Source organism: Ursus arctos, unplaced genomic scaffold, assembly GCF_023065955.2.
Source record: "Ursus arctos isolate Adak ecotype North America unplaced genomic scaffold, UrsArc2.0 scaffold_10, whole genome shotgun sequence".
NCBI lineage: Eukaryota > Metazoa > Chordata > Mammalia > Carnivora > Ursidae > Ursus > Ursus arctos.
This window is the reverse complement of record NW_026622764.1, coordinates 31,807,419-31,833,470: the sequence shown is the minus strand read 5'-3', so window position 1 is coordinate 31,833,470 and position 26,052 is coordinate 31,807,419. Positions and strand designations below refer to the sequence as shown.

The window sequence follows — 26,052 nt, the reverse complement described above, 5'->3', positions numbered from 1 at the left end:
CAATATTCTACTTTAATAATTGCATACTATTTCTCAGATCCCTGTATATCATTTTGTTCTCATTTCCCAGATAAGAGAAATTAGACACCCAAAGGTGAAATGACTTGAAGGAAGAATGACCTAATTCAGGACATTTTAATAATTATGTGATATACCTACTAGTTTCCATCATTACCAAATCTACTGATTTGGCTCAATACAAGGATGAACTTGTAATACAATTATATATGTCTGACAATAGGATGAATTGCCACATACGTAGGAAATTCCAAAAAGTACTCAACGTAAGGCTGATGTAACCAACCAGCTCTTCTGGAAGGTTGCCACACACCAACCATACATTAGAGTTAATGATCTTTGAGGGCACTTCCAATTCTGGAAACATTTTGACTTTATGATGTGAAATCATACAACGAAGTCGTGAATCTCTCTCTTGTGCTATAAAAATAATAGTATCAGCACCACGCTCACATTTAGAACTCTATGCTTTTTTTTTTTCTTTAAGATTTTATTTATTCATTTGACAGAGACAGAGACAGCCAGCGAGAGAGGGAACACAAGCAGGGGGAGTGGGAGAGGAAGAAGCAGGCTCCCAGCGGAGGAGCCTGATGTGGGGCTTGATCCCAGAACGCCGGGATCACGCCCTGAGCTGAAGGCAGACGCTTAACGACTGAGCCACCCAGGCGCCCCTAGAACTCTATGCTTTAAATCATTTTCATGAAAACATCATACTTTCTTTCCCCTATAACAACTCTTCAAATAGGTAGGACAGGTGTTATTAGTTTCACTATGCGGTTGGGAAATTAAAATTCAGAAAAGTCATCACTGGCCCATGATCATATAGACAGATCATTACAGAGCCAAGACTTGTTTTTCTGGGTTTTTCTGTTTGTTTGTTCTATTCCATGTTTACTGTCCAAGCAGCTACTCTACATAAACGTATCATAGCCCAGTGCTGACCACGCTTTACTTGCATCACCCTGGGGTTTTCTGAGCAACTATGCCTACTTAGTTCAAAATGGAAGAAAGGCTAGGTTGTTGCGATTCTTTCTATCCTGTGTGAAAAGCGAGCCTTGGAACTTCATGGAAAAGAACTTTAAAGCAACCACGCTATATTTGCCCATCACTATGCTATAAACTCTTTTCTGGTAGGAAATTAAAGCTTTCTCAGCAAAGCTTGCTATTGTCCTCATGGTTTCCAACTACAAGAAGTAAAAGTCATCCAAGCAGCTGTTCATCAGAGGTAGTCACAGAGCAGAAGTTTTAATGTGAACTCTGATAAGCCAAGCTAATGTATATGCATGCGTACTTTTTGGACACCTGCTCTAAACCAGCAGCTGAGAAGCACTTGGTAAACAGACCCTGGAGCGGCTGGAAAACAGATGGAGCAAAGCCAGGTTTGTGGAAGGGGTCCCCGAACAAGCCACCTCATTCACAAAGACAGCAACTGGTGAAATACATTCCAGAACATATATGCCATATTTTACGGCAGTATTTGGGAACAGAAAATAATGGAGGATGGGATCTCTTCTGAATTTATTTGATGTTTTCTAATAGCAGATCATAAGAGACCAAAATGAAGTGCAATGAAATTGAATACGAGAACTTAAAAATTGAGTAAAGGAAAGGACTTAATGCAAATATAGCTATTTTCTAAGGAAAGAGAAGATGAAGACTGCTCCTGGAAGTGAGACTCTTGGTGTGGCCACACGAGGAATTCTGCAAATGCTATTTAGGCCATTTAAATATTAGAACCTAAGTAGAAAGGCACAGCATGATATTCTGTGGCTCTTGGCAAGATTTTATCACCAGTGGCAAACTGGAAACATACTACATAGTTCTAAAAGCGATATTCAAATGTCTTTTCAATTATGTAGACAGTGGCAATGTTGCTGCCACTGTTGACATTTTAAAACTTCATCTTAATAGTGACCTTGTCAATACACTTAAAATATAGAAAAGATAAATTTTCAAGCTCTGCAATTTTCTCCCTGAATCAGACACTCTTAAAACTAACAGCATCTGATTCAAGCAGGCTTAAAAAGAAGCACCAATATATTCTCTCTTCTAAGGCATCTATTACTGAAAATACAGACCAAAAAATGAAAACCAGCAATAAGAAAAAAATAATTCTTCGGGATAAACACATTAAGTGAAATACTCACTGCTCCTTCCTCTATGCAGACTTCTGAATAAGACTTTTATAAGCGAGAAGGCACAATCATTTAGAATGAATCACATATATTATAGTCAATCAAGATAATATTTTGAGTTTTTCCTAGTAACACAATGATTCTCTTTGCCATCATCTTCAGTTGTCATAAAATTAGTTACAGAACAATGACACTGTCAAAATGAATAAACTCACAAAGTTAATACTGATCCACTCAAACATAAAATCTTAACAACTGAATGAAAACATAAAGTAATACTATACCAACATCACATAGAAGGGATGAACATATTTTGCATGATAATGAGTAAAGGTTTCCATATTTACATAGGGACGAGGCAGGAAAATTTAAATTTATTACCTTTGCCTTAGGGACTCCATAATATCCTTTAACTTTACTTTATGAATGAAATTATCAGTGGTGTGCTGGTGCTAGCTCATGCCCAGCTCCTGAGTGCCAACTGTTTAAATTTAAGGAGCCCCGCAAGCTAGGTGCTAAATCACTGATACCAACCACAATGAGAGTATTTACACCATGGGAATTGAGGGAATTGACAAGCATTACAGTCTGCACCTCCCGACCCCACCACCCAAAGCCCATTTAATAGCACCTCACTGAACCACATAAAAATACAAAGTACAGAGGTTCCTGGGTGGCTCAGTCGGTTAAGCATCTGCCTTCAGCTCAGGTCATGATCCCAGGGTCCTGGGATTGAGTACCGCATCAGGCTCCCTGCTCAACAGGGAGCCTGCTTCTCCCTCTACCCCTCCCCACGCTCGTGCATGTGCATGTGCATGCGTTTGCTCTCTCTTTCTCTCTCTTTCTCTCACTCTCGCTTTCTCTCTCAAATGAAGAAATAAAATCTTTTAAAAAAATACACAGAACAATTAATTTTCACAAAGTAAATTCTCCCACATAGGCAATACTAGGGTCAAGAAAAAGAACAATGCCATGCACCTACAAGTCTCCCTTGTATCATGTGTGAATCAATACTCACTCTAGAGGTCTGAAAATCTTCCAGATACAAATACCACAAAGGAGCAATTTTAGCAATGATGAGGGAAGAAGGCAATGTTAAATGAAAGATATAACCTGGAAAATCATCTGTAAGCAACTGTGAAGGTAGGCTGGCAGAAAAAGACTCAGCATGATGTACATTTACTTGACAGTAGCAGGAGCAGCGTGGGAAGGAAAAGACGAAATGGCAGGTATTGTGCAGCTACACAAGGGTTATGAGGCACGTGTCTGTGAACAAGACCTGTTAAGTGTGAAAATCTTAGGAAAGAGATAGTTTAATATTGTTAATTCTCTTTGTATTGCCTATGATTTTTATATCATAACCAGTACAGAGTAGGAGAAAAGCTCAAATAAATAACTGCCACACATAAAGTGATAGCCAGCATTTGATTACTGTTGAAATTCACAAGATTTTTGTTCCCCTCTAATTTCGGGTGGTACCTGTCTGTGAAAAACCGAAGTGAAAAGCCCTTCATGGTCATCCTGCTCCTCTGAGGAAAGCTGACACAGCTGGCGTAAAGAAGACAGCATCTGACAGCAGTCCTGTGCCATATAGTGCTGGTATCAGGACTACGCTCGTAGGAACTAACATACATTTACACAAAATCTGGCTTCTTTTGTTCTTCTTTGTTCCGGTGATCAGTCGTATCCAGTGGTCTTCCAGTTCTCAATATTCATCAACAAGCTGATTGTTTAATTCCAGCTTAAGTTCTAGAAACTGATGACAGCTTGACTTGCACACAAAAGGGTTGCTTCCTTATAAATGTCTTCATATTTAAAGGTTTAAAAAATTAAAAACTACACTTTACAGATAGAATATGTATCGAAGTATTGACCTCTGTCCCATACACAGACACAGAAGTGCTCTAACGAGAATAACGGCCACAAAGTAATGTTCAACCTAAGATTTTCACTGCACTTATAAAATTTGACTAACTGACCTTTATTGTTTTCCTCTTCATATGGATATTCATTCATCCATTTGTCTCTGGAGTCACATGGATCCTGCAAGAAACACACGCAAAATCAAATAATGAGAAAAAGTTTCACACGTTGATGACATTCTTCCACTGGGGGGTGAACAACATAATTCTGCAATTCTTTAAGCTCTTGATTAGTAGAATGACATAATACAAGCAATAGCCGAAGAATATTTTTTTCATTAGTTATTTGTTTTTTTGCTTCCTCTTTACCAGCCGCTAAAGGGCAAAGTGAACAAGTGAGGGAATGGAAGTAGAATCTCCAACTGGGACAGCTCCTGAGCACAAGACAATGAAGATCTGGATAAAGAGAGTTAGGGCGGGGAAGAAAGGGAGGCACCAGAGAGACAAAGGGGAGGAGAAAATGGCAGAAAGTGGTTTAAAAGTAAATTTAATATATGAAAGTCACAAATATTCCTACTGGAGTACTTGGCTCCCTTATTCTTAGCAACCAAGGGATTTTTAAAGTAATGCTGTTTTCCAGAGGAAATGATCTTTTTTTCTCCCTCTTTACAGCTGCTACAAATATGCAGCATAATTAATATGAATACTTTTGGTGCCTCCACGTTGATCATACCCAAGTAACTTTTTTTTTTTTTTTTTAAGATTTACTTATTTATTTGAGAGAGTATGCGTGCAGCGGGGAGGACCACAGGAAGAGAATCCCCAAGCAGACTCCTTGCTGAGCACAGAGTCCACCACCTGGGGCTCAATCCCACAACTTGAGATCATGCTCTCAGCCTAAATACACCAAGAGTCCAGTCAGATGCTTAACCGAGTGAACCACCCAGGCGCCCCCCGCCCCCAAGTAACTTTCAAAAAATTAATCTGATATATGCCACTTCTCAAAAGCTTCCATATCCCCAGAACCATTTGGATCTCACCAAATATAATTAAATATCGCTGGATTAGAGAGTTCTGATTACAAAAAACCATTTGCCCCATTTGGAAGTATCTTGAAAGTCCTCCTGTTTATTTTTATTCAGCATTATGTAACTTGCTTCAGAATTCCCTTTTCATGAGGCAAATTTTCTTTGGCATTCAGTTAAGCCAGCTTAGTAGGCATAACTGATTTTGTTTTTTCATTCGGAATTACACTCCAGAGGGGACACGCCTTGGGGTTCTTAGCAGCAGTCACTCCGGGCTGGTGGCTCACCACCCTAGCAGTGGGGCGGATTTCCTCTGCCCTGTGTCTCCGCACATTTGAACAGAAAGGGTTCACTCACTCATAGGGCCTTAAAGGAAACGTAGCACAATTCACAAGTTCCACGGGCTTGGTCTGTAAGTGCACTGGCCTTTAATTTTATTCCAGTTTTAAATTAATCAACCAATGTCTCCTTCTCTCTCTCTCGCTCTCTTCCCCTTTGCCCCCTCCTTCCTTCCCCTCCACTTCTCTCTCTATATATAACATTTATATATAAAAATACATACATTTATGTCTCAAAATGCATCTATATATACTATAGCTTTTACCGCTAGAAATGCTACTAAAAAGCAATATAATACAAATGTAACATTTTAATAATATTTTAATATTACAGTGGCAAACTAGAAAAATTCTCTGGAAATTCAGAGTGTAATTCTTCTATTCTACATTATGAAACCATAATATGGTATCCCTTGAAAGAATTAAAAAGTCATCTAAAACACCATGTTCTTATCAAACACGTCTTGTCCTTTCTAGTCTTCAAAATATATCTAAATCGATCAGTTCCAACTTAGCAGAATGTACTAGGTACGTCAAAAACTGGCTTCAATCTTACATTCCAATTTTGTAAGGTTTTTTTTTTTTCCCACACTTTGATATATCCTGGCCACTTTCACATGATATTCAACTTCCTAATGCTTAATCCAAAATTTATAACACTCCACCATAGGGATGCATTGACTCTCCTCATTTTCATCTAATAATTTGCGGTTTTGTGCTGCTACTGGTAACATTAAAACATCCTTCTCCGTAACTGGTGTAGACGCTGGGGCCTCGGCCAGCCTGGATGATGGCTTCGTGCAACCAGAAAGGGCGCCCTCTCCGGGCAGACACAGACTCCAATCAGGAGGGAGGACCCAGCAGGCAGAGCCCATGGTCCCTTCTCACCGCCGTCCACCGCCGGCCGGCACCCTCGTCTACCATACTTAGCTGCTCTAAGTCCGCACCTTCAGTTACTGCCTTCGAATATAGTTACAGAAGTATAACTAGCGGATCAAAATAACGGGAACCTTTTCTTCTGGCTTTCCAAAATACCTTTTAAACAGACTACACTAATTTATACTCCCCACAAAAAAGAAGCACATGCTAACATAGTGCCGTTCCCATCTTTATTTCCTGAAACACGGCACATTACCTCGCACACTTCAGGGGAGATCCATAAATGTCAAATGAGTAAATGAAGCTAGGAATGACAAATAGAAGAAAAACAAAATGAACTCATGTCTCTATCAATCATGCGATCTTTCTTATCCAAGTAACTAGGGCCTCCATTATCTAATCTGTATTTTTAGATAAAATTAACCTGCTGACTAAAGCATTAAATTATGTGAACTACATCTAACACAATATCCCGCATTTTGACAGCATTTGGGGATTTACAAAGTAGCCTCATGATGTAATTGGTACCAAAAGCAGTTCTGTGACTTGCGTACATGAACTATTTTAAGATCCATCTGACAACGATGATCAGAGATTAATTTCGTACCCAAGGTAACTAGTTAGATAATGTCAGGGTCCTTACAAAACCCCTCCAAAGGAGCTCCATGTCTGAGCATGGTTTTTTGTGGTTTATCTTTACAACCACCTACAACTTCAACGTAGACCTCTGTATGTTTTAAACCTGAGGAGACCCTGGTATAATTCTAACTTTTGTTTTCCATTTAATTCACGCTCCTCAAAGAGCACTCAAGCTCATCTCTTGCTTGCGGCTCCCCCCGGCTCCCCTGTACTTTAAGTAGCACAAATGACATCAAATGAAGACACAGTGTAGAGCTGAGAAGACTGATCCCTCGTCTCACCTCTGTCTCCCACCTGAAACGATTCATTCAACCTCTCTGAGTCCCAGTTTCCTTCTCCACAGAAGCAGTGGTAACAGGAACACCTGTTCGATCTAGCCCACCTATCCTAACTGAAGTCATGTCCACGCAGCAATCCGCGCTGTCATACACATAGGAATTCTCACTCTTTAATCAGTGGCCCAGATATTAAGCAAGGAAACAACAGGATTTCCCAAAATTGAGACCACAAAATAGACAGACGGATCTCTACTTTATTCATACTAAGGGGCCTTTCTGTTGTTCCCCAAATCCCCATCCAAATCAAGCCATGATATAAAATAGGAAAACGGCACATTTCCAGCAACAGTGAATAGCCCATCAATTTCCTAATTAAAAGATTACTTAAATCTGCCAAATAGGTTTGTAAAATTATCCAGTAAATCTTCTCAAAGCACAGAAGTTTTAAAGGCCACTGTCTTCATCAAAAAGTCATCACACATGGCTTTGGTACTTACTTTCCTGGCTCAAAAAATGATTCTCAATGGTCAGGTAAAGAAAACGCAAATAAGTTGGTCACTTATTTGAATACAAAAAAAAAAAAAATATATATATATATATATATATATATATATATATATATATGAAGAAAAGGCATGAAATATTATATTTTGGAAAGAAGTTCAGATTTACTTTTAAACAAAAATATTGCTGCCTAGAACCATTAGTAAATACTCATGTCTTAATGCTGAGCCTGGAGAAATTGTAGCACTAGAGAATCATCTCCTAAATTCTGTTCCTTTCCAACTTTTGTTTTCTCCCCTAAAATTGCCTAAAAGGAATTCTAAGCTTCCTTTGTCATTCAAAGACAGTAAGTAGCCTGGACAACAGAACTGACCTTGGCCCAAATGCGCGTGGATGCTCCCCACCTTAATGAAGAAGGACTTACACTCCAGGGTAAGGGCACTCTGTGTCATTACCCTGTAGTAACGGGGTGCTGGCTCTTCATCCCATCTTAAATGATCTGTTACGCTCTCCATCTTTAAAGGGGAGTGTTTAATACATTCTACATACTTCACGACCTGTAAGTACACTTGTTGCTAGTTCCTCTGAAAATCCCTTTCCTGTATCTTTAAACAGAGACAGAGAGGCACCTTTTAAAGGTGTTTATAGACACCTGACTGGTCAGGGTATTCCACTCTCCGCCCAAAGGTAATTTAGCTGCTCTGTTTCAAGTAAATTGAATTCTGGTAATGGTACAGCAATCCCATTTGGAATTCTGTCTTCTAGATTCAGTTTCACAAATCATTGCTTCATTAGTTGTGATCTTGTGTTTTCAAGGGCTGATAAAAAAAGAAAGTCAGGTAATAAAGGCTTATATACATATTCACACAACTTTTAAAGACGATTACGGAACCTGACAGGCAGCCTTTGTGGATTGAAGTCGAAGATATTCTATAAAATATCCATCTTGGCCTTGCTCTGCATCAAGGTTTTTGATATATAAGTTGCCTTTTTTCATTTAAAGTTATTTCTGTTTTATCTGTCGCAGTGAGTTATCTTTGGAACTAAAAATATTTGAAGGTTAATCTAAATATTTCTGGAGATAAATGCATATCTAAGTGCTATGTTTTCATAGCTATTTTGACTTAAAATGAAAAGAGACGCTGAAGACACAGAGCGGTGAGCTTGTTGCTAGGTGACAGGTGACACCTACCGTATCTCTTCTGAACTTGTACAGCATGAGACGTCTTACTGCTGAGAAAAGACACATGGATTTCCGTGGCACAAACATCGTTTTCTATAGAGAAGCAAACTAGTCTTCAGATAGTCTTTTTTAACACAGGCTGTAAGTAGTCAGCAATTTATGTCTATACGAATACCCAATTTTAAGAGACACCTCTCACCACAAATAGGAAAAGACCGTTATTTTCCATTTTGGGAATATGGTTCTACATTCTAAATAATGTCTACATATGAAATACATATAATTTTCATGATTTGTAATTAAAGAGTGTTCATTATTCCTTGTAAGTCATGAATTTTCAAAGTTGGAACAGAAATCACTTCAACTGGGGTAGGTAGAGTCCACAGAGAAAGCAGTATCTTTATAATAAGTAATCCAACTTCCATTAAATTTATTAACACAAGACCATCATAGCAAAGACCTCACAAACTAAAAAAGAAAATACAAAAACTTCAAGGTAGATTATTTTCTGGATATATTTTATAATTACACACCTACTTTCTAGCATTACCTCCCTTCCTTGAGACAAAAACTCAGGCATAAAGTTCCACCCCTTTTCTTTGACTCATCAGGCAATTCAGGTGATGATATACAAACACCAAGAACCTCCTAAACCCACAATTTCAGGATCTCATATGAATAAATGACATGCTCTGCTCCATCTGAGAAAGACCGTGTGCTTTCTCATGTTGGGAAAAGATCTGAACATGAATATCAAACAGAATTAACACCAGCAGTAACGCTAGGCAATAAAGTGACTTAAGGCAAGCTGTTTAACTTTTGTGTCCCCTTGTTCCTCATTTATTAATATTGTATCATGGGACACACGGGTGGCTCAGCTGGTTAAGCATCTGCCTTCGGCATAGGTCCTGATCCTGGGGTCCTGGGATGGAGCCCCGTGTCCCTTGGGCTCCCAGCTCAATGGGGAGTCTGCTTCTGCCTCCTCCTGCCACCCACCACCCCCACTCGTGCTTGCGCGTGAGCACTCTTTCTCTCCCTCAAATAAACAAAATCTTTAAAAAAATTGTATCATAAAGTCTCACTGGGTGGGGGCAGCTACGAACATTGAAAAGGATAAGACACAAAACACTTATCAGACTCGCTGGTACGTATTCGTTATTCAACAAAAGTCTGTCCCAACCCTACTCCTTACATTTATAGTCAAGGACCCAAACTCCTATTTCCGCTTAAACTTTCTTGAGAACCAGGAACAAACAATGACCTACTTGAATCCAAGTTCCACTTCCTCGAGACCACTGCCACCCGTGGTTCTGTGTTTATTACAGGAAGGTCCTGGAACAGACGACAGGATCACCTCCCTAAACTCTCATAGTACAGTGTCTCCAATTCCTCCATTAAGAGAATTCAATGATGTAACTGCTCATAGAAATAGGAGACAGGGAATTTCAGGTCCTTAACCAAATATTCAATAATAGTTTCTATGGAATTCTACTAGTTACACAGAAATCAATTGAAAATTCTTCACTTATAAAAATGCTCTTCCCTATTTCCAGCTTTATGTTTCTCTGAAATTATGCTCCCACCCAGGCATTTTTCACCATTAGCAGACAATACAGAAAGAGCAAACTTGAAGAATTAAGGTCTCACGTGGAGTAAGTTATGCCCCGAAGCTTGAGTGAACATTTAAGAACAGAGTTCAGTGAATAAACAGCCCATTTTCAGAGGGAGAAGGTAAAGCAAAAGCACACTGACATGGAAATTAGTCTTTTAATCTGTTTTCAGCTTCCATTACACCACATCATTCTATGCAGAGAACAAATAAACCTTTAAAAGAAAGTAACCATAGCAAATGAATTAAGCATTTCTTTTACATATATTGTGCTCAATATAATGGTTTGAAAAGTAATTTATGCTATGCTCATATTCAAGTGTAATTGCCATTTTATCGGGACTGCACAGTCAAAAATCTGATTTGTACTGCAAAGAACTGACAAGTTGATTAAATTTTGTTTTCATATGTCTAATTTATGTGATTTAGATTACAACACAAATATGAGCATGTGCGATTTGTACTTGCACAGGAAACTATGGCACATAACACCACATTCTGCCAGAAGTAACTTGGCCACACACACGTTTGCTTTCCCATATGAAGAACATTGACGACGTTCTCTTAATCCTTTCTACTGGGATGTGTTTTAAACCATCATGCTAAAGATATTAAAACTCTTTGGAGTTCTTAAGGGGCTGGTGGGAGAAATGAAATAATAGGGTGCCAGTTCGCTTCCTAGCACTTTATGCAAGTATAATGTGGTTGTGTGATTTATACATTAAAAAGCAAGCTTCCAATTTTGAAAACAACTGAAAATAAAATGATCAACACATAGTTGGTACCAATTAAAAATGCATAATTCACACAAGCCTATGAATTTCTCTAGTATTACACTTCAATGAGTGTTGTCCGTACACAGCAAGGCATATATATTATGGAGTAATGACAAATTTTATACACTAAAGATCTATGACATATTCCAGAAAAATCAGTTGCCTTATTCAGTATGCAGTATACATATTTGGCTTTCCTATTAATTATTGCTTTCTATGTTTAACTTGTCAATACTAAGCAAGATAAATTCCATTCAAATGCATAGTAAACAGTTTGCTTAGGAAGTAAGCAAAGTAAATTTATTTTCTAGTCCATCACAACAATAGTTGATTAAAATATGTTGCTCTTATCCAGTTTTGAATTAATTCATGTGAAATAAAACAAATATTTATTAAATCATGGGGGAAAACATTCCAACAAACTGCAAAACCTGAGTAGAAAAACAAATGGCACACATTTAATTACAGTTGACATTTAAATGAAATTTGCAATCTCAAAATATTTAACAATAATTAGAAAATATCAGACAAGATATTTTTAGGGTGCTTTTATGTTCAATCTCTTCAAAGATCTAAACCCAGAGGAATTTTAACATAGGCAGATTTTAAAGTAGAATTTGAAGGATGGATCAAAGAGCTTAATAAGTTTGTTTTACCGACATTCTGATATAAGGATACAGAAACAAGAGGATTTGATATTTTTAATGAATGTCTTATGGTTGCTGAGTACCTTACTGAACAATAGTTTTGTCCGGCTGAACTCATCAATCCAGTTTGTGCATTCAGACATCACAATCATTACCCTACGTAGCTCCTAATCTGGCCCACCACAGATAGCAGGCTGTCATAATAAATACATTATCAATTAGTATTTCTCAATGATAAGCAAATTAGTAGACCATCAAATGGATTGCATAACCATATGCTTCTCTCATGACTAAATAATACCAGAAAATCAAAATACTATTTGTTGAGAATGACAAATGATATATTAGGTTGATTCTTGTTTACAGAGATCAAAGACTCCTTTAAACATTGGAAAAATATGGAAATTGGGAGTCAAAGCAAATATAATCCAAGTAATTGCTAGCAGATGATAAAGGTCCGCTGATTTGTAATTGTGATATTTTTTATATGGTATATATATTCTGTTAATTCATCCATGAATCGCCTATATGCCAGGAACGGAGGACATTAAAAACCATATGCCACAGTACCTGATTTGAAGAAGCTCACAAAGGAGAGACAAATATAAATAAGGAAAATAATTATAACAGTAATAGCGACCATCCATTGAATATTTACCATATGTTTAACACTGACTAGCTGCTTGTGTTATTTAATAACTTCAGGTACAAAGCATATGACCTAGGATTCAATTACCCACATTTTACAATAAAAATAACTGTGACCAAAGTTCACATTCTCTAACCTAGATCAAGCCACATCCTCAATAACACCATACGAACTCTGGTGGCAGAGCAAAGTATAGTGGGAAGTTGAGGGAACCCACGGAGAAGGCCGCACAGAGGAGGTGAAGCAAAGTTGAGCCCTGAAATGTGGGGAAGAAGAGACAGTTCAGGGGAAGGGTACGCATTAGGGAATTCGTACACTGACATTTCAGTCTCAGAACACTCACATACATACATGTACAAACGTATAATTTACTACGTGTGCACCCACACACACGTCAAAGAGCATCCTAGGGATGGGCATGCATACACTAGCCAGCCCATGCCACCTAAAGAGGGGCTCTGATGCGGAAAAGAAGTCTATAATGTAGAAAGACGATTCATTTCAAGTAAATAATAAAAACAATCCTGAAAGTGTGACTTCTAGTGTCTTAGGTATGCTGTCTCACAGTACAAAGGGATTTACGTGATGTGCACCAAAGTGACTTGAAGAAGCTAATTCTACGAAAACCTGACTGTAGAAGACCGTTCTCACAAACTTTGTTACATTCCATGATTTAAGATATTTCAGACATTTCCAACCCTCCTACGTGAAATATTTCAAAATATTATTCAAGTATGAATCAATGAAAATATGCCCACAGATAGTACATATATGTGCGTGCACACATGCACGTGCACACACATGCACACACGTGCACACACACACACAGCCAAGCACTAGTTAAAACTCTGACTACAGAAATATTTCTGAAGTGTATGTAAGTTACGTGAGTAAGCTTATCTTTTTTTAAATACTCCAGAAAACTAAAATAATTTTGAAAAGTAATAGCGGCAGCCTAGGAGTATCAAAATTGATACTTGATATTGAAAGTTATCTCAAAACAAAAACTGGCCAAATGGAGGCTTAAAATCCTATCTGGAGACATACATAAAACTAAAGTACTAGAACCAGATTTAGTCCTATAAATAAATATGGATTAATCTCCATTCTAACACTTAAGAAATGTTCACAAGTGAAAACTATCGAATAATAATCACGAGTAAGCAGGTTCAGTGCTCACAGGTATTTCCCCAACATGCATGGGGAATGTATTTTTACCTTTTAATTTAAATATAGTATCATTCAAAAAACACCTGATTTTTAAAAGACAGCCCTTTAGATTCTGTAACTTTATGCCCACAGGCAGCTAAATACATCTTGGGAGATACAAGGAGGGAAAGCTGCTGGACAGAGAACTGAATTCATACTGTTGTCTGAGTTGAGTGGTGTTAATTCTCAGTAGTTAGAAAAGGAGGAGGAGGAAGAGTGGTTGCAGGAACTGTTCTAACTACTAGCTACTCTACTTGTATATTCCTCAGCCTTTGTGAAGTAGATGGTATTATCATTCTCATTTTACAGATGTGGAAACACAAAGAAGTAAGTAACTTGCCTAATAAACAGCAAAAGCAGGATTTTAAAATAAGCAGTCGAGATCTACTCTTCATGATTTTAAGCATTATGCTATGATGATTCTCTTTTTTTAAGATTTTATTTATTTCTTTGAGAGAGAGAGACACAGCAGGAGCAAGGGGAGGAGCAGAGGGAGAGGGAGAAGCAGGCTCCCCTCTGAGAAGGGAGCTGCACAGGGGATCAATCCCAGCCGGAGATGAAGACCTGAGCAGAAGACAGCTGCTTAACCCACTGAGCCACCCAGGGGCCCCGCTATGATGATTCTTATGAATAATCTTGGTATCTTTCTGCATGCAATGGCATCTCTATTTGTGGAAAATAAATAACGAAGCCAACTGAAACAAGACAGTTTTGGTACTTTCCTCTTAAACAGACTAAAATGAGTTATTTCTGATTTAAAGGCATAATCTCAGACCCTTCTCCAATAAAAGAAAAGGAAAATATATTTCAAATCTGAGGTCATTTGAAATCTTGCCTAAAACTACAACAAAGCCAATGTTTTTAAAAGTTTTTTCCCTAATTAGAAAGTAACACTTTCATTAACTCATATAAGTTTTTAGATATTTTAGGATTTTAGAATGTTTGTACAATCTTCTACATGAAACCCAAGATTAATGTAATGAAAATCCTTTCTTCCTTTTCCTCACCAATGACCTAATCATATGCACAGATACAAAAAAAACTTAACTTTTCACATCAGAAATAACCTGTATTCTGTGATAATGCATTCAATATAAAACAGCCAATTCTGAAAATACATTTCAAAGGAGTATTTCTGACCTGTGCTTGAGTCCATTACCCCAAACAGCTATTAAAATACTTAATTTGAAAATTAAGTTATCCTAACGTTGGCTAAATATGTTTCCATCAGCTCAGGTGTTTAAATGCACTAAATTACAGAGTCTTTTCTGGCTCTGAAGATACTAAACACAAACATGATACTAAACAATCTCAATAAATTAACCAAATAATAAAGAATTTACCCTCATAAGTAAAGATAAGCAAAAATAATTCATGCTTTCAAACAGTTAATTTTCTAAACTGCCATTAAAATAAAAAGAAATATATAATATAAAGGAACTATAAAGTCCCTACCTAATCACATGTACTGTCATTAATTCTCTCATTTATAAAATAAATAACCTTCTCAATCACTAGGGATTCAAAAATGAAAAAGACGTCATATATCATATATTTTAAGACTAAAAAAAGGTTGGAGGCGGCATGCTGCTATTTGGGAAACCACTGAGCCTGCTAAAAAAGCATTGGTAAATCTGGGGAACAGTAGATACCAGGTGCTGTGGTTTGACACATACTTCATCTCTGCAAAAAGCCATGGTCTGGAGGATGAAAATGCATTTTTGTTCCTGAGAACCAAGTAGATGACAATTTGCTAGAGTAATCAAGAACAGGGCTACGAAGTACATGCACAGATCTGTAGTTCAACTGTAATTTGAAAACAGCATTTAACCGGCATCTAAAATGAACACAAGTGGCACACAAGAGCAAGCCCTACGCTATCTGGAGACCTTTCTGTGTGCCAAACTTTGTCTACGACATAGTCATTTCCTTCATCTTGAAGGCTGCTGGTTGCTTACTTACATAATGACATTTATTTTCACTCATAAACCTCCAACTTCAATATGTTTCAACTTTCAGGTTCATAAAATGCTTTATGACATACAGAGGGGGATTTTCCAAAATTCTCATGGGTCTTAAGATGTGCTTTCTCTCTTTGTTTGATCTCTTAGGAAGTTCAACTACCAGAGACTCAATTATTATCTCCAAATAAATCTCTAAACCCAGTTTTCCACCTAAATCTCACTCGACGTTTTCCCACATAGATTATCACTGAATAATCTAACAAATACTTAGATCCTTATAATTTTTATCCAGATAGTCTTATCATGTCTGGAATTGTGATAGACACTGGAGATTTGCAGCCAAGATAGCCCCCTTACACACAAATGGCTTACCATTACCCTGAGGGAAAAGCCTCACTTACCAGCGCCCAAAACTGAAGTCATTATTCTTTCTCCCCAAAAAAACCTTTTCCCAGTTTCCCATTGCAGTCTGTGAAAACCATTGACATCCAGACCCTGGAACCTTGTCTTTGAATCAATTTGAAGATTCTTTTCTAATACATATAACAACAACCATATTTATGCCTCCTAAAACCTCTTCTGATCCACTTCTGTAATTTTCCTTCACCACCTCAGCATCCTCAGCCCTCATTTAACAAGTCTGGATTATTGTTAATCTATCTCTAGCCTCTGCTCTTTCCAATGCACATTACAAACAGATTAATATTTAAAATATTTCATCATGTAACTCAAGAATTTATCATTTATAATTGCAATGTCTGACCCCTGTTGATGACCGTGACCCTTCAGGAGAAGCTGAAGTTTCTTCTTCTTCTAGGAGTTTCATCACCCCCAACAGGCAAATTCCCAGCATTATCACCTCTTCACATAAACACAAAAAAGCATTTGATAAAATGAACACAGTAATCATTTTTTAACAATCAACCTTTAGGGCACCTGGGTGGCTCAGTCAGTTAAGCATCTGCCTCTTGATTTTGGCTCAGGTCATAATCTCAGGGTCCCAAGATCCAGCCCAGCATCAAGCTCCGGGCTCAACAGGGAGTCTGCTTGAGATTCTCTCCCTCTTTCCCTCCCTCAACTTGAGCTTGCTGCCTCTCTCTCTCTAAAAATAAACAAATCTTAAAAAACAAAAACACCTTAGACTGTAGAAAAAGAAGACAATTGCATTAACTTGTTGTAGAGCAGCTATTTTGAAATCTACCACAAGCATCACATTTCACGGTGAAATGTTAAAGCTTTCCCCACTGCAATCAGAAAAAGGGTATTTGTTACCACTACCTCAGTTCAACTTACACTGTAGGTTTCAGTCAGCATCATAAAGAATAAATAATTTTCAAATATAAATAAAAAGTAAAATTGTGATTATTCACAGAATCATTCACGGAATGATTGTATTAGTAGAAAATCCAAAGACTCTACAGTCACAAAATTAAAACATGAATTTAGCAAGGTCAATACACAAAACTCAATATACCAGAAAAAAACCCAAAAAACTATAACAATAAATTCAAAAGCCAGTAAAATTTATAACACTAAAGAATTAAACACCAAAAAATAACCTTAATAAAAGATGTTCATCCACCATGCAAAAACAAAACATTGAGAGAAATTAAAGAAGTTCTATTTAAAAAAAAAAAAAAAAAAGAAGAAGGAAGGATATACCATGTTCATGGGTGGAAAAACTCAATTTTAAAATGTAAACTCTCCTTAGGGGCGCCTGGATGGCTCAGTCAGTTAAGCATCTGCCTCCGGCTCAGGTCATGATTCTAGGGTCCTAGGATGAACCCCAGCATTGTCAGGCTCCCTGCTCAGCAGGAAGTCTGCTTCTCCTTCTCCCTCAGAAACAGTTTCCGAATTTTAAATTAACTTGCAAAGAAGTAAGAACAGCCAAGCTGATCTTAAAGAAAAAGGACAAAGTTGGGGGACTTATATTTTCATAAATCGACTTATAAAGTTCTAATAATTAAAATATTTTGGAACTGATACATAAATCTAGATAAACTAATCAATAAACTGACACATAATGGGTCACTTGATTGAGATAAAGGTGGTACTATCCTCCAATTAGGAAAAGATGGTTTTGTCAATAAATGATGCTCGGTAAAATGAATGCCATATTAGGAAAAAGTGTGAATTTCGACGCCTACCTCACAACATACACAAAAATCTCTTCCAGATAAATATAGATATAAATATGAAAGGTAAATAATAAAGTTTCTAGAAACAATAAACAAGAAAATCTTCATAATCTTGTGAGGGGAAGAGATTCCACAGAGAGGACAGCAAAAACACTAATCATAAGTGACAGACTAATAAAATGAACAATATTAAAATCAAGAACTTCTCTTCAGCAAAATACATTATGAAGAGAATGGAAAGGCAACTTGTATACAGACAGAAGATATCTGCAATACATATATCTGACAGAATATTAGTATCCAGAATATATAAAGAATTTCTACAAATCAATAAAAAAATATATATAGAAAACCCAAAAGAAAAAAAAAATGAGTATACAATTTGAAAAGGGACTCTATGAAAATGGCCAATAAACACATGAAAATGTTCTCAACCTCTTTGGTCATCATGGAAATGTAAACTCAACCACGATGAGATACCCCTGCAAATCCATCAGAATGTCTAAAATTAACAATACTGGGAAGCCTGGGTGGCTCAGTCAGTTTAGCATCCGGCTCTTTTTTTTGGCTCAGGTCGTTACCCGGGTTATGAAATCAAGCCCTGCATTGGGCTCTGTGCTGGATGTGGGGCCTGCTTAAGATTCTCTCTCTTCCTCTCCCTCTGCACCCCCCCCCACACACATGCTCACTCCCTCTCTCTCTTAAAAAAAAAAATCAATAAATTAAATTAAATTAAACAACACTGACAGTACCAAGTTCTAGTGATGATGTGAAAGAACTAAAAGTCTCATATACTGCTGGCATAAGGGTAACCTGTAACTTGGAAAACGGTCAGTCTAAAGCTGAACATACACATATCTAATGACCCAGTAATTCCACTATCTATCCCTAGGTATATACCCAACATAATTAAGTATATATTTTCACCAAGTACATATACAAGAAGATCAGAGCAGACCTATGTGTAATAGCCAAAACTATATATGCCCCAAATGTCCATCAACAATAAAATGGATACATTGTGGCATATTCAAATAATGATATGTTATATAGCAATAAGAAGTGATGAACATGAAAAATAAAATTCATAACACAATATGGAATAAAATTAAACCATTTTTAAAAAGTTACAATGGGACATCCAGAGTGATTCCATTTATATAAAATTCAAAAAGACAAAACTAACTGATGGTGACAGAAGTCAAAGCAGTGCTTATATTTGGAGGGTACTAATGACCGAATAAAGAAACAAGGGAGACTTCTGGGTTGGTAATATTTTAATTTTCTATCTCGGTGGTAGGTGTATCAATGTGTCCAGCTGTGAAAATTAATTGAGGCACACCCTTATGATTTACATAATTTTTACACATCTTTCATTTCATAAAAGCTAACTTATGGGGTGCCTGGGTGGCTCAGTCAGTTGGGCATCCAGCTTTTGATTTCAGCTCAGGTCGTGATCTCAGGATCCTGTGCTCCCCCTCTGTGATTGAGCTCTGTGCTCAGCAGGGAGTCTGCTGGAGATTTTCTCTCTCTCTCTCTCTCTCTCCCTTCTTCCTCCTTCCCTTTGCCCCTCCCCCAGCTCACACGCAGGCACCAGCATTCTCTCGCAAATAAATAAATAAATAAATAAATATTTTTAAAAAGCTAACTTAATTTTTTTTCTGTAAGAGAAAATTTGGTTATACAATTCATAATTTTAAGTCAGTTTATCCAAATTATTATTGGGTGGTGTCCAGTGCATCCAAAGTGAGCTATCAATCAATTACCAAGAGGGGGCTACATGAGGCATTCTTGGCCACAGGAAGACAAGCAATTAGAAACACACCTGATGCTCCAACTCGCTTGAATAACCTTGACACCTAGTGGCAGTTTTTAATGCAAGCAAATCGTACAATGCGTTTTGTTTGGAATTTCTACTTTCATAGCAATACGCTGAACTCTTGTCACTGATCACTAAACATTATTTGATTGGTGAGATTCATGGCAAATTAGAGAACACAATATGGTCCTTCCTTAACTTTATAGCACTGCAGCACTACCATTAACTATTATTACCACCTGGTAAGTTAGCTAACCTGTCTGGGCATCAGCTTCCTCACCTATGAAATGAAGGGGTTAAAAGATCCTCAAGTCTTCTTCCATTTACAAGGTTGCTGATGTACCAATCCTGTATTTTAAGAATGCATAGGGGTGCCTGGGTGGCTCAGTCAGTTAAGTGTCCAACTCTTGACTTCAGCTCAGGTCTTGATTTCGGGGGTCATGTATTCAAATCCCGTGTGGAACTCCACGCTGGGCATGGAGCCTACTTGAAAAGGGGAAAGGGGAAAGGGAAGGGAAAGGGGGAAGGAAAGGGAAAGGGAAAGAAAAAAGAAAAGTGTGCACGAGTCTACAAGGCATAAGCTATGAAAAGGAATAAATGAATATTGGTTGACAGAGTTTGAGCTCTGTGAATTGGTGAACTTAAGAAATTCAACCAAACTTGTCACTCCCAGTGGCTCCTAACCTGCGTTAGGCAGGAATACAATGGATAACTACTGCATGGATTGTAACTTAGCATACCACGTAGCTTTACTAGATGGCACTCTGAAGAGAAATTCTTAAATCAAAAGGGGACAAGAGAGTGAAGTATTTTCACTCTTTCTGCAGCTGAGCCTGTGGACACACCAGCAGTGAATGATCCCTCAGAGGTGGCCTTGGAGAATTGTAAAGGTGAGCAGGGAGCGTTTCCTTTCCAAGCACAGTTCCATAAAGCACCACATTGTAACAGCTTATCTGTGACTGTAAACAATCTCTTTCCCTACAGTTTCACCACAGCCAGAAATGAATGCTCAGAAATGAATCTGCCACTTTGTCTTGTATAATTTAAAGGAGTATATTATTTACAATAGTATCTCAGCAGAAAGATACAATCCATAAATCGGGTGTGTGCCAGGCAGTGTGGCAGGAATTTCCCACATTATCTTAGGTAACCCTCCCTGTGAAGAAGGGATTATTAAGCTGCACTTCACCAGCGAAGAAGTAGAGCGCGGTGGCTATCAAACTGCACCGCCGGCACCTGAACGCACTTCTGTCTGATCCTGAAGTCTGTACTCTTTTCCTCATGCCACAGTGCCTCTCCCCAGAAGCTTCTGAGCTGTGAGCTTGACGGACATGCTATGCCAGAACAAATTTATCTAAATTACAGATGTGCACAGATTTCAGGAGTGCCACCAAGCCCTGAGAAGGCACAAATCGTCACTGCATCCTGTGGATGGATCGAGCAGCCACCGAAGAGACTGCTGTTCACTTTCCCGATTCTGAGCAGGAGCCGCCGATGGTGTGAGTGTTGCTTGAGGCTGCTGTTCGGGCAGCCTTTTCCATGCCTGGTGTGCGGACTAAAGGTCTAAATTAAAGTGTAACAGAGTTCTTATTTTCCAGTGCATTTAGTTTTTAATGTAGGTTTTCTCTGAGATGTCATGTAAGAACACTCCCATACACATTCCAGGAGTCCCAGAAGCCTAGAAGTCACTGGAAAGTTAGCCCTCCAGTTTTTGCAAGACCATAAACAGTAACTGCGGAGTTTATCAGGAGCAGTTAAACTTCCTTAAGTCACTTTATTCACCTGATGCTGGATTTACCATCTCGTAGCCCTGAATTCAAAACTTACCTCTTCTACTTGCATGTTATAGGGCCGTGGACTAGACATATCTCTCTAAAATTCAGCCTTTCCACATCCATAGAAATGGCTAATATTAATGCCTACTTTGCAGGGTGTTTGTCATGTCTGGATAATCTAAGAAATGCAATTTGCAGAAGGCACTCCATAAAAATAGTTATTATTAGATTATTATTTTTTTATTTAGAAATACTACTTTGGCTTTTAAAACACAGGAGTAAGTAATATTATTAAGCTACAGAATCTGCTGGAGCCCAAAGGAGAGCAGAAAAAAAAAAATCATATGAACTTCTTGGGTATCCTATATTATTATTGTTAAATCATGCCAATTAAAGAAAGAAAAAGTAGTTACTACAGTCAACCAGATTTCCAGAAAACATACATTAATATGTCATAGTCTCCTCTTACAGAGACAGAGGCAACAAAAGATGGGTTTATAATTTTTCATAATAATATGATCCAAATAAACTAAAACCCACAGAGGTAAAGTTCATTCTGAAAATCCTTCATCCAGAATTCCTGCTCATGGAGATTATTTGGCTCTATTTTTAAAAACTTAATTACTTAATATTATACCTGTTCCAGAATTAGTCAGACTTTGATTTTCAATAACTTCTTCATTCTCTCTCTTATTGCCTCTTTAATGTCATTGGTCTTATTCCCTTATTAGGAAATCCACATCTTGATCTCTTTCACTATGAACTTTAATCACTCATTCACTGAACCAACAGGACTTATCCTCCTTCTTCCTCTTTCCAACTAAATCCCTAGGCAAAAATAGAGGATGCTAGGTTTCAGAAAGCACAGATTTCAGCATAATAATAAAAAAATTGCCATGAAAGTATGAATCAAAATAGTATAAAATCTCTGCTTGCAGTACTACAGAAACTAAAGGCCAAAAACTGTTAGTGGTTACACCAGTCATATGTCTGTCTACTGAGCATCTGAAATATGACGGTCCAAATTAAGCTGTTCTCTAAGTGTGAAATACACACCAGATTTTGAGACTTTTTACCAAAACACACACACACACACAAAACAAAAAACAAAAAAAAAATCCTAAAATATTTCATTTATCATTTTATATCATATGTTGAAATGGTAATATTTTGAATATACTGGGTTAAATAGATTAAAATTAATTTCATCTGCTTTTTACTTTGTAATGTCGCAATTAGGAATTACTTAAGCAGCTTGCATTATGTTTCTATTAGGCAGTGGTCAAGGTTCCACATTTCAAAGCCTTGCACAACACACTAGGAATTTTCTTGGCCTCTAATTATATTTTATATAGACCTTAATGACATGTCTACTTTGTCCACTAAACTCCCCAAAGGTATGTTTTCTTGTTTAATCTAGTGTTTAATGTATTTGGATGTAAATGTATCACCACATGTACTGTTAATTGAGCACAATCTTGAGCCCCTTGCAGAGCTATAATTGTGCAGAATATATCTGATGCTTGCTGGTACCTGATTTTTATCTCACTAGATTATTAATCTTCAATTCTTTGAAAACTCTGCAAAGTGATCTCAAAAGCAATGTGTGTGTCTTCCAAAAGCACAGTCGTTCACGTACAGCCATGCCTGAACTCAAGTGTCAAGGGCTTTCCATAATCCTCACAGCCTATTGAAACTAAAAGATTCCTGGGGGACCAGAAACATAACCTGGCATCCACTGTTATGTCCTGAAAAGAAGCTGTATTTCAATTGATAAGATACAATGTAATGTATTCTGCATCACATATCTGTTCCACTGCTGATGAGAACTGCGTTGCACAGTATACATCATTAAACTGAACACAGCCAAGTATATTATGTTACAGCACCATTTGGAAACTCAGGCCAAACAATCCTCTTAAATTTCTAAATGTCAAACCTACTGACAATAACATTTTCATCCGTTCTGTGTTTACTGTTGTTCCTTCTATGTTTCTTCTCAGGCAGTCCTCTGAGTAAACAAATTTGAATCACAGAGTTTGCAATTTTCATAATGTATAAATTGGTGAAAGAATTCATTATACATTTAAGGAATTTTCCAGCTCTTTTACAGACATGTGACAGTACCTAACAAACAATCACATATTATTAACTTTTATCAACCCTCATTGTTTTTCCCCCACAGAGTTGTATATGGAGATGATGTCTTCAATCCCATGATCTCCACCAAACAGCTCTCCCCTGCTCAGGTTGGGACCCATCCCTATCAGGCAACATAAGCAAGGCTATACTCAACAGACACTGGGTCACTGGTGAATAAACCTTTGACACCAGAGAGGGAGTCTACCTGGTAAAAAGCACATGGATATGATTTCTTCTAAATCTGCAGAAAGACTTTAAGAGTTGACTGATCCCTACAGCTTGATATAAACACAAGAGAGGCCCTCATGTGAGAGGGTTCCCTGAACCCACAACCTAGGACAACCTGGAAATGTCAGGCCAAGCATGAAGTTACCAAAAGGTGAATTCAGTGCTTCCCAAACTTTTCAAATCATCCTCAAAATGAATGAGGAAATTAGTAGCTCAGCATACCTGTGACCAACCACAGCGCACTAGCTGGGAAGCTTTACTGAGGGAGCTACAAATCTAAATGCTAACAGGAGCCAGGAGGCTGAAACAGAGGATGTAGCCTTTCAAGAGAAGCTAGAAGTGGGAGGGCGAAGGGATGCCCTCTCTGGAGAAGGCCACCTCTACTCAACTTCTGACATCTGCCCTATAGTTACATTCAAATGAAATGAAGACTCTATAGCCCTTTATGAACTTTTCTAGTTAAAAAAAAAACAATGGCTGCACTGTTGAACTGACAGAAACCAGACAAAACAAAAACACTAGCCACACATCAGCTTGTTCATGAGATGTGTTGTACTGCTTTGACCTTCAGATTCAAAATACCTAGGAAGCCAAGAAACTACAAATTAGAGAGACCCTAGATTTAGCTGGGTCTTTGCCATGGTGAGCCAAGAACAGAAATTCACAGAATAAAACATGGTGTTTCTTACAGAAGCATCAATTTTACTTGGGAGATTTCTTTTTTTTTTTTTTTTTTTTGAAAATTTACATTAAAACAAACTGAGTGTATTTTGAATACAGTTCAAAAATCATATGATTTAACGTAAAACAAGAGAGTCAGAATACATCTACTACTCCTTGCGGCAGGCTACTTTCAACCACATACCTCGGATTATTTCCTTTCTGAGGAAAAAGTCTGAGAAGTCATCTATTGGGCAAGCCTCAGAGAAGACAAAAACCTCTTAGACTGGCTCTGAATAAAATAAGATTTTCAAGGTTTCTTCCATAGCTTGAAGTTTTTAAGCAGCCCTGGACCGCTTGGATTGCTACTTCAAATGTAATCTGCATCCTCAGAATGTTCTGGAAGGCCCCTGGAAGACTGAATTTCAGCAGTTCAGGCCTGCCAGCCCAGTGGACAGAGGGCACCCCACTAACACAGCAGCACACTTGCCCCATTCTACACCAGTAAATAGTTTTCTTCGTGTGTTCTGCGTTTGTTTATGGGTAATGAATAAAACCTTAAAATTGCTATTTAGAATATAAAACACTGTAGTTCTTGCAAATGGTAAAGTTATGCTGGCTGTAGTTTAGGGTACTAAGGCTGTTATTTATAGACTAAAACCCATTATCACTACTCAAATATTGAACAAGAATAGTTTGTATTCAAAGATAAAGTTGCCACAGGGGACTATTGATATAGGAAATATGGCTGGAGAGATATGGGATGCATATTAAAATTTATACACTGAAAAGAAAAAAATGTATTTAACAGGTATATTTAATATTCCAGTAGCATTGACTGGAATTGTTAAAGTTATATTTGCTGACATTTCAATTATAACCTTCTATTTTCAGTGCCTTCAGTTCAATCCAAAATTTTTCTCCAGGCCCAAAAGTAATGTACTTTATAAGGTCTTAGTCTGCCAATGATTTTTTGGTAGTGTTCAGCACAAAGAAACTTTCAGGGAAAAGACCAAAGGCAAATTTGAATGTTTTTCTTCACAGAACCACCAAATTTTGAAATGAATATAGTAGGGATTTAAGACAATTTTTTTTTTCCAAGTGAAGCAGAGAGGCTAAGAGTTTGCCACAGTTAGTCAAATAATACTTACTGGAGTCAGGAATCAAACCAAGGGATTTTTCACTCCAGATCCATGCTTCTAACTATTATTGTTTATTGCCTTGGCATTATCATAATTTGATAGAAATATCTGCACATATAGTAATTTATATTAATATATTAATATAGCTATGTATATTATTATTATATAATATTATTATACCTATGATTAGTATTATATACCTATGATTTTATTTTTATTTATTTAAGTAATCTCTACACTCAATGCGGGGCTCAAACTCAAGACCCTGAGACCAAGAGTCACATGATCGTCTGACTGAGCCAGCCAGGCACTGCTACCTACAATTTTAATCTATTTCATAGATTTCAGTATCTTAACAACTCTTACTATTAATGCTAACTTAATGGTATGTAACCCTCAATGCAATTACAATTTGTACGTATAATTCTCTGTG

At 37.5% G+C, this 26,052-nt stretch overlaps 1 protein-coding gene across 22 annotated transcripts in view; it reads right to left on the bottom strand.

The window, feature by feature from the left end:
- KLF12 (KLF transcription factor 12) overlaps nucleotides 1-26,052 on the bottom strand; it is a 413,801-nt gene that overhangs the window by 276,300 nt on the left and 111,449 nt on the right. For 18 of the 22 annotated variants that reach the window (XM_026493403.4, XM_057308105.1, XM_048215555.2 and 15 more), the window contains one exon: nucleotides 4,133-4,196. The exons of 1 other annotated variant lie outside the window; for it this stretch is intronic. In XM_026493403.4, the coding sequence (XP_026349188.1) occupies nucleotides 4,133-4,165 (33 nt within the window). In that variant the 5' untranslated portion in view covers nucleotides 4,166-4,196. Of the gene's footprint in view, nucleotides 1-3,632; nucleotides 4,197-19,952; nucleotides 25,768-26,052 lie in introns of those variants that run through there. 3 more of the 22 variants (XM_044381859.3, XM_044381863.3, XM_044381870.3) reach the window with 2 other exon arrangements.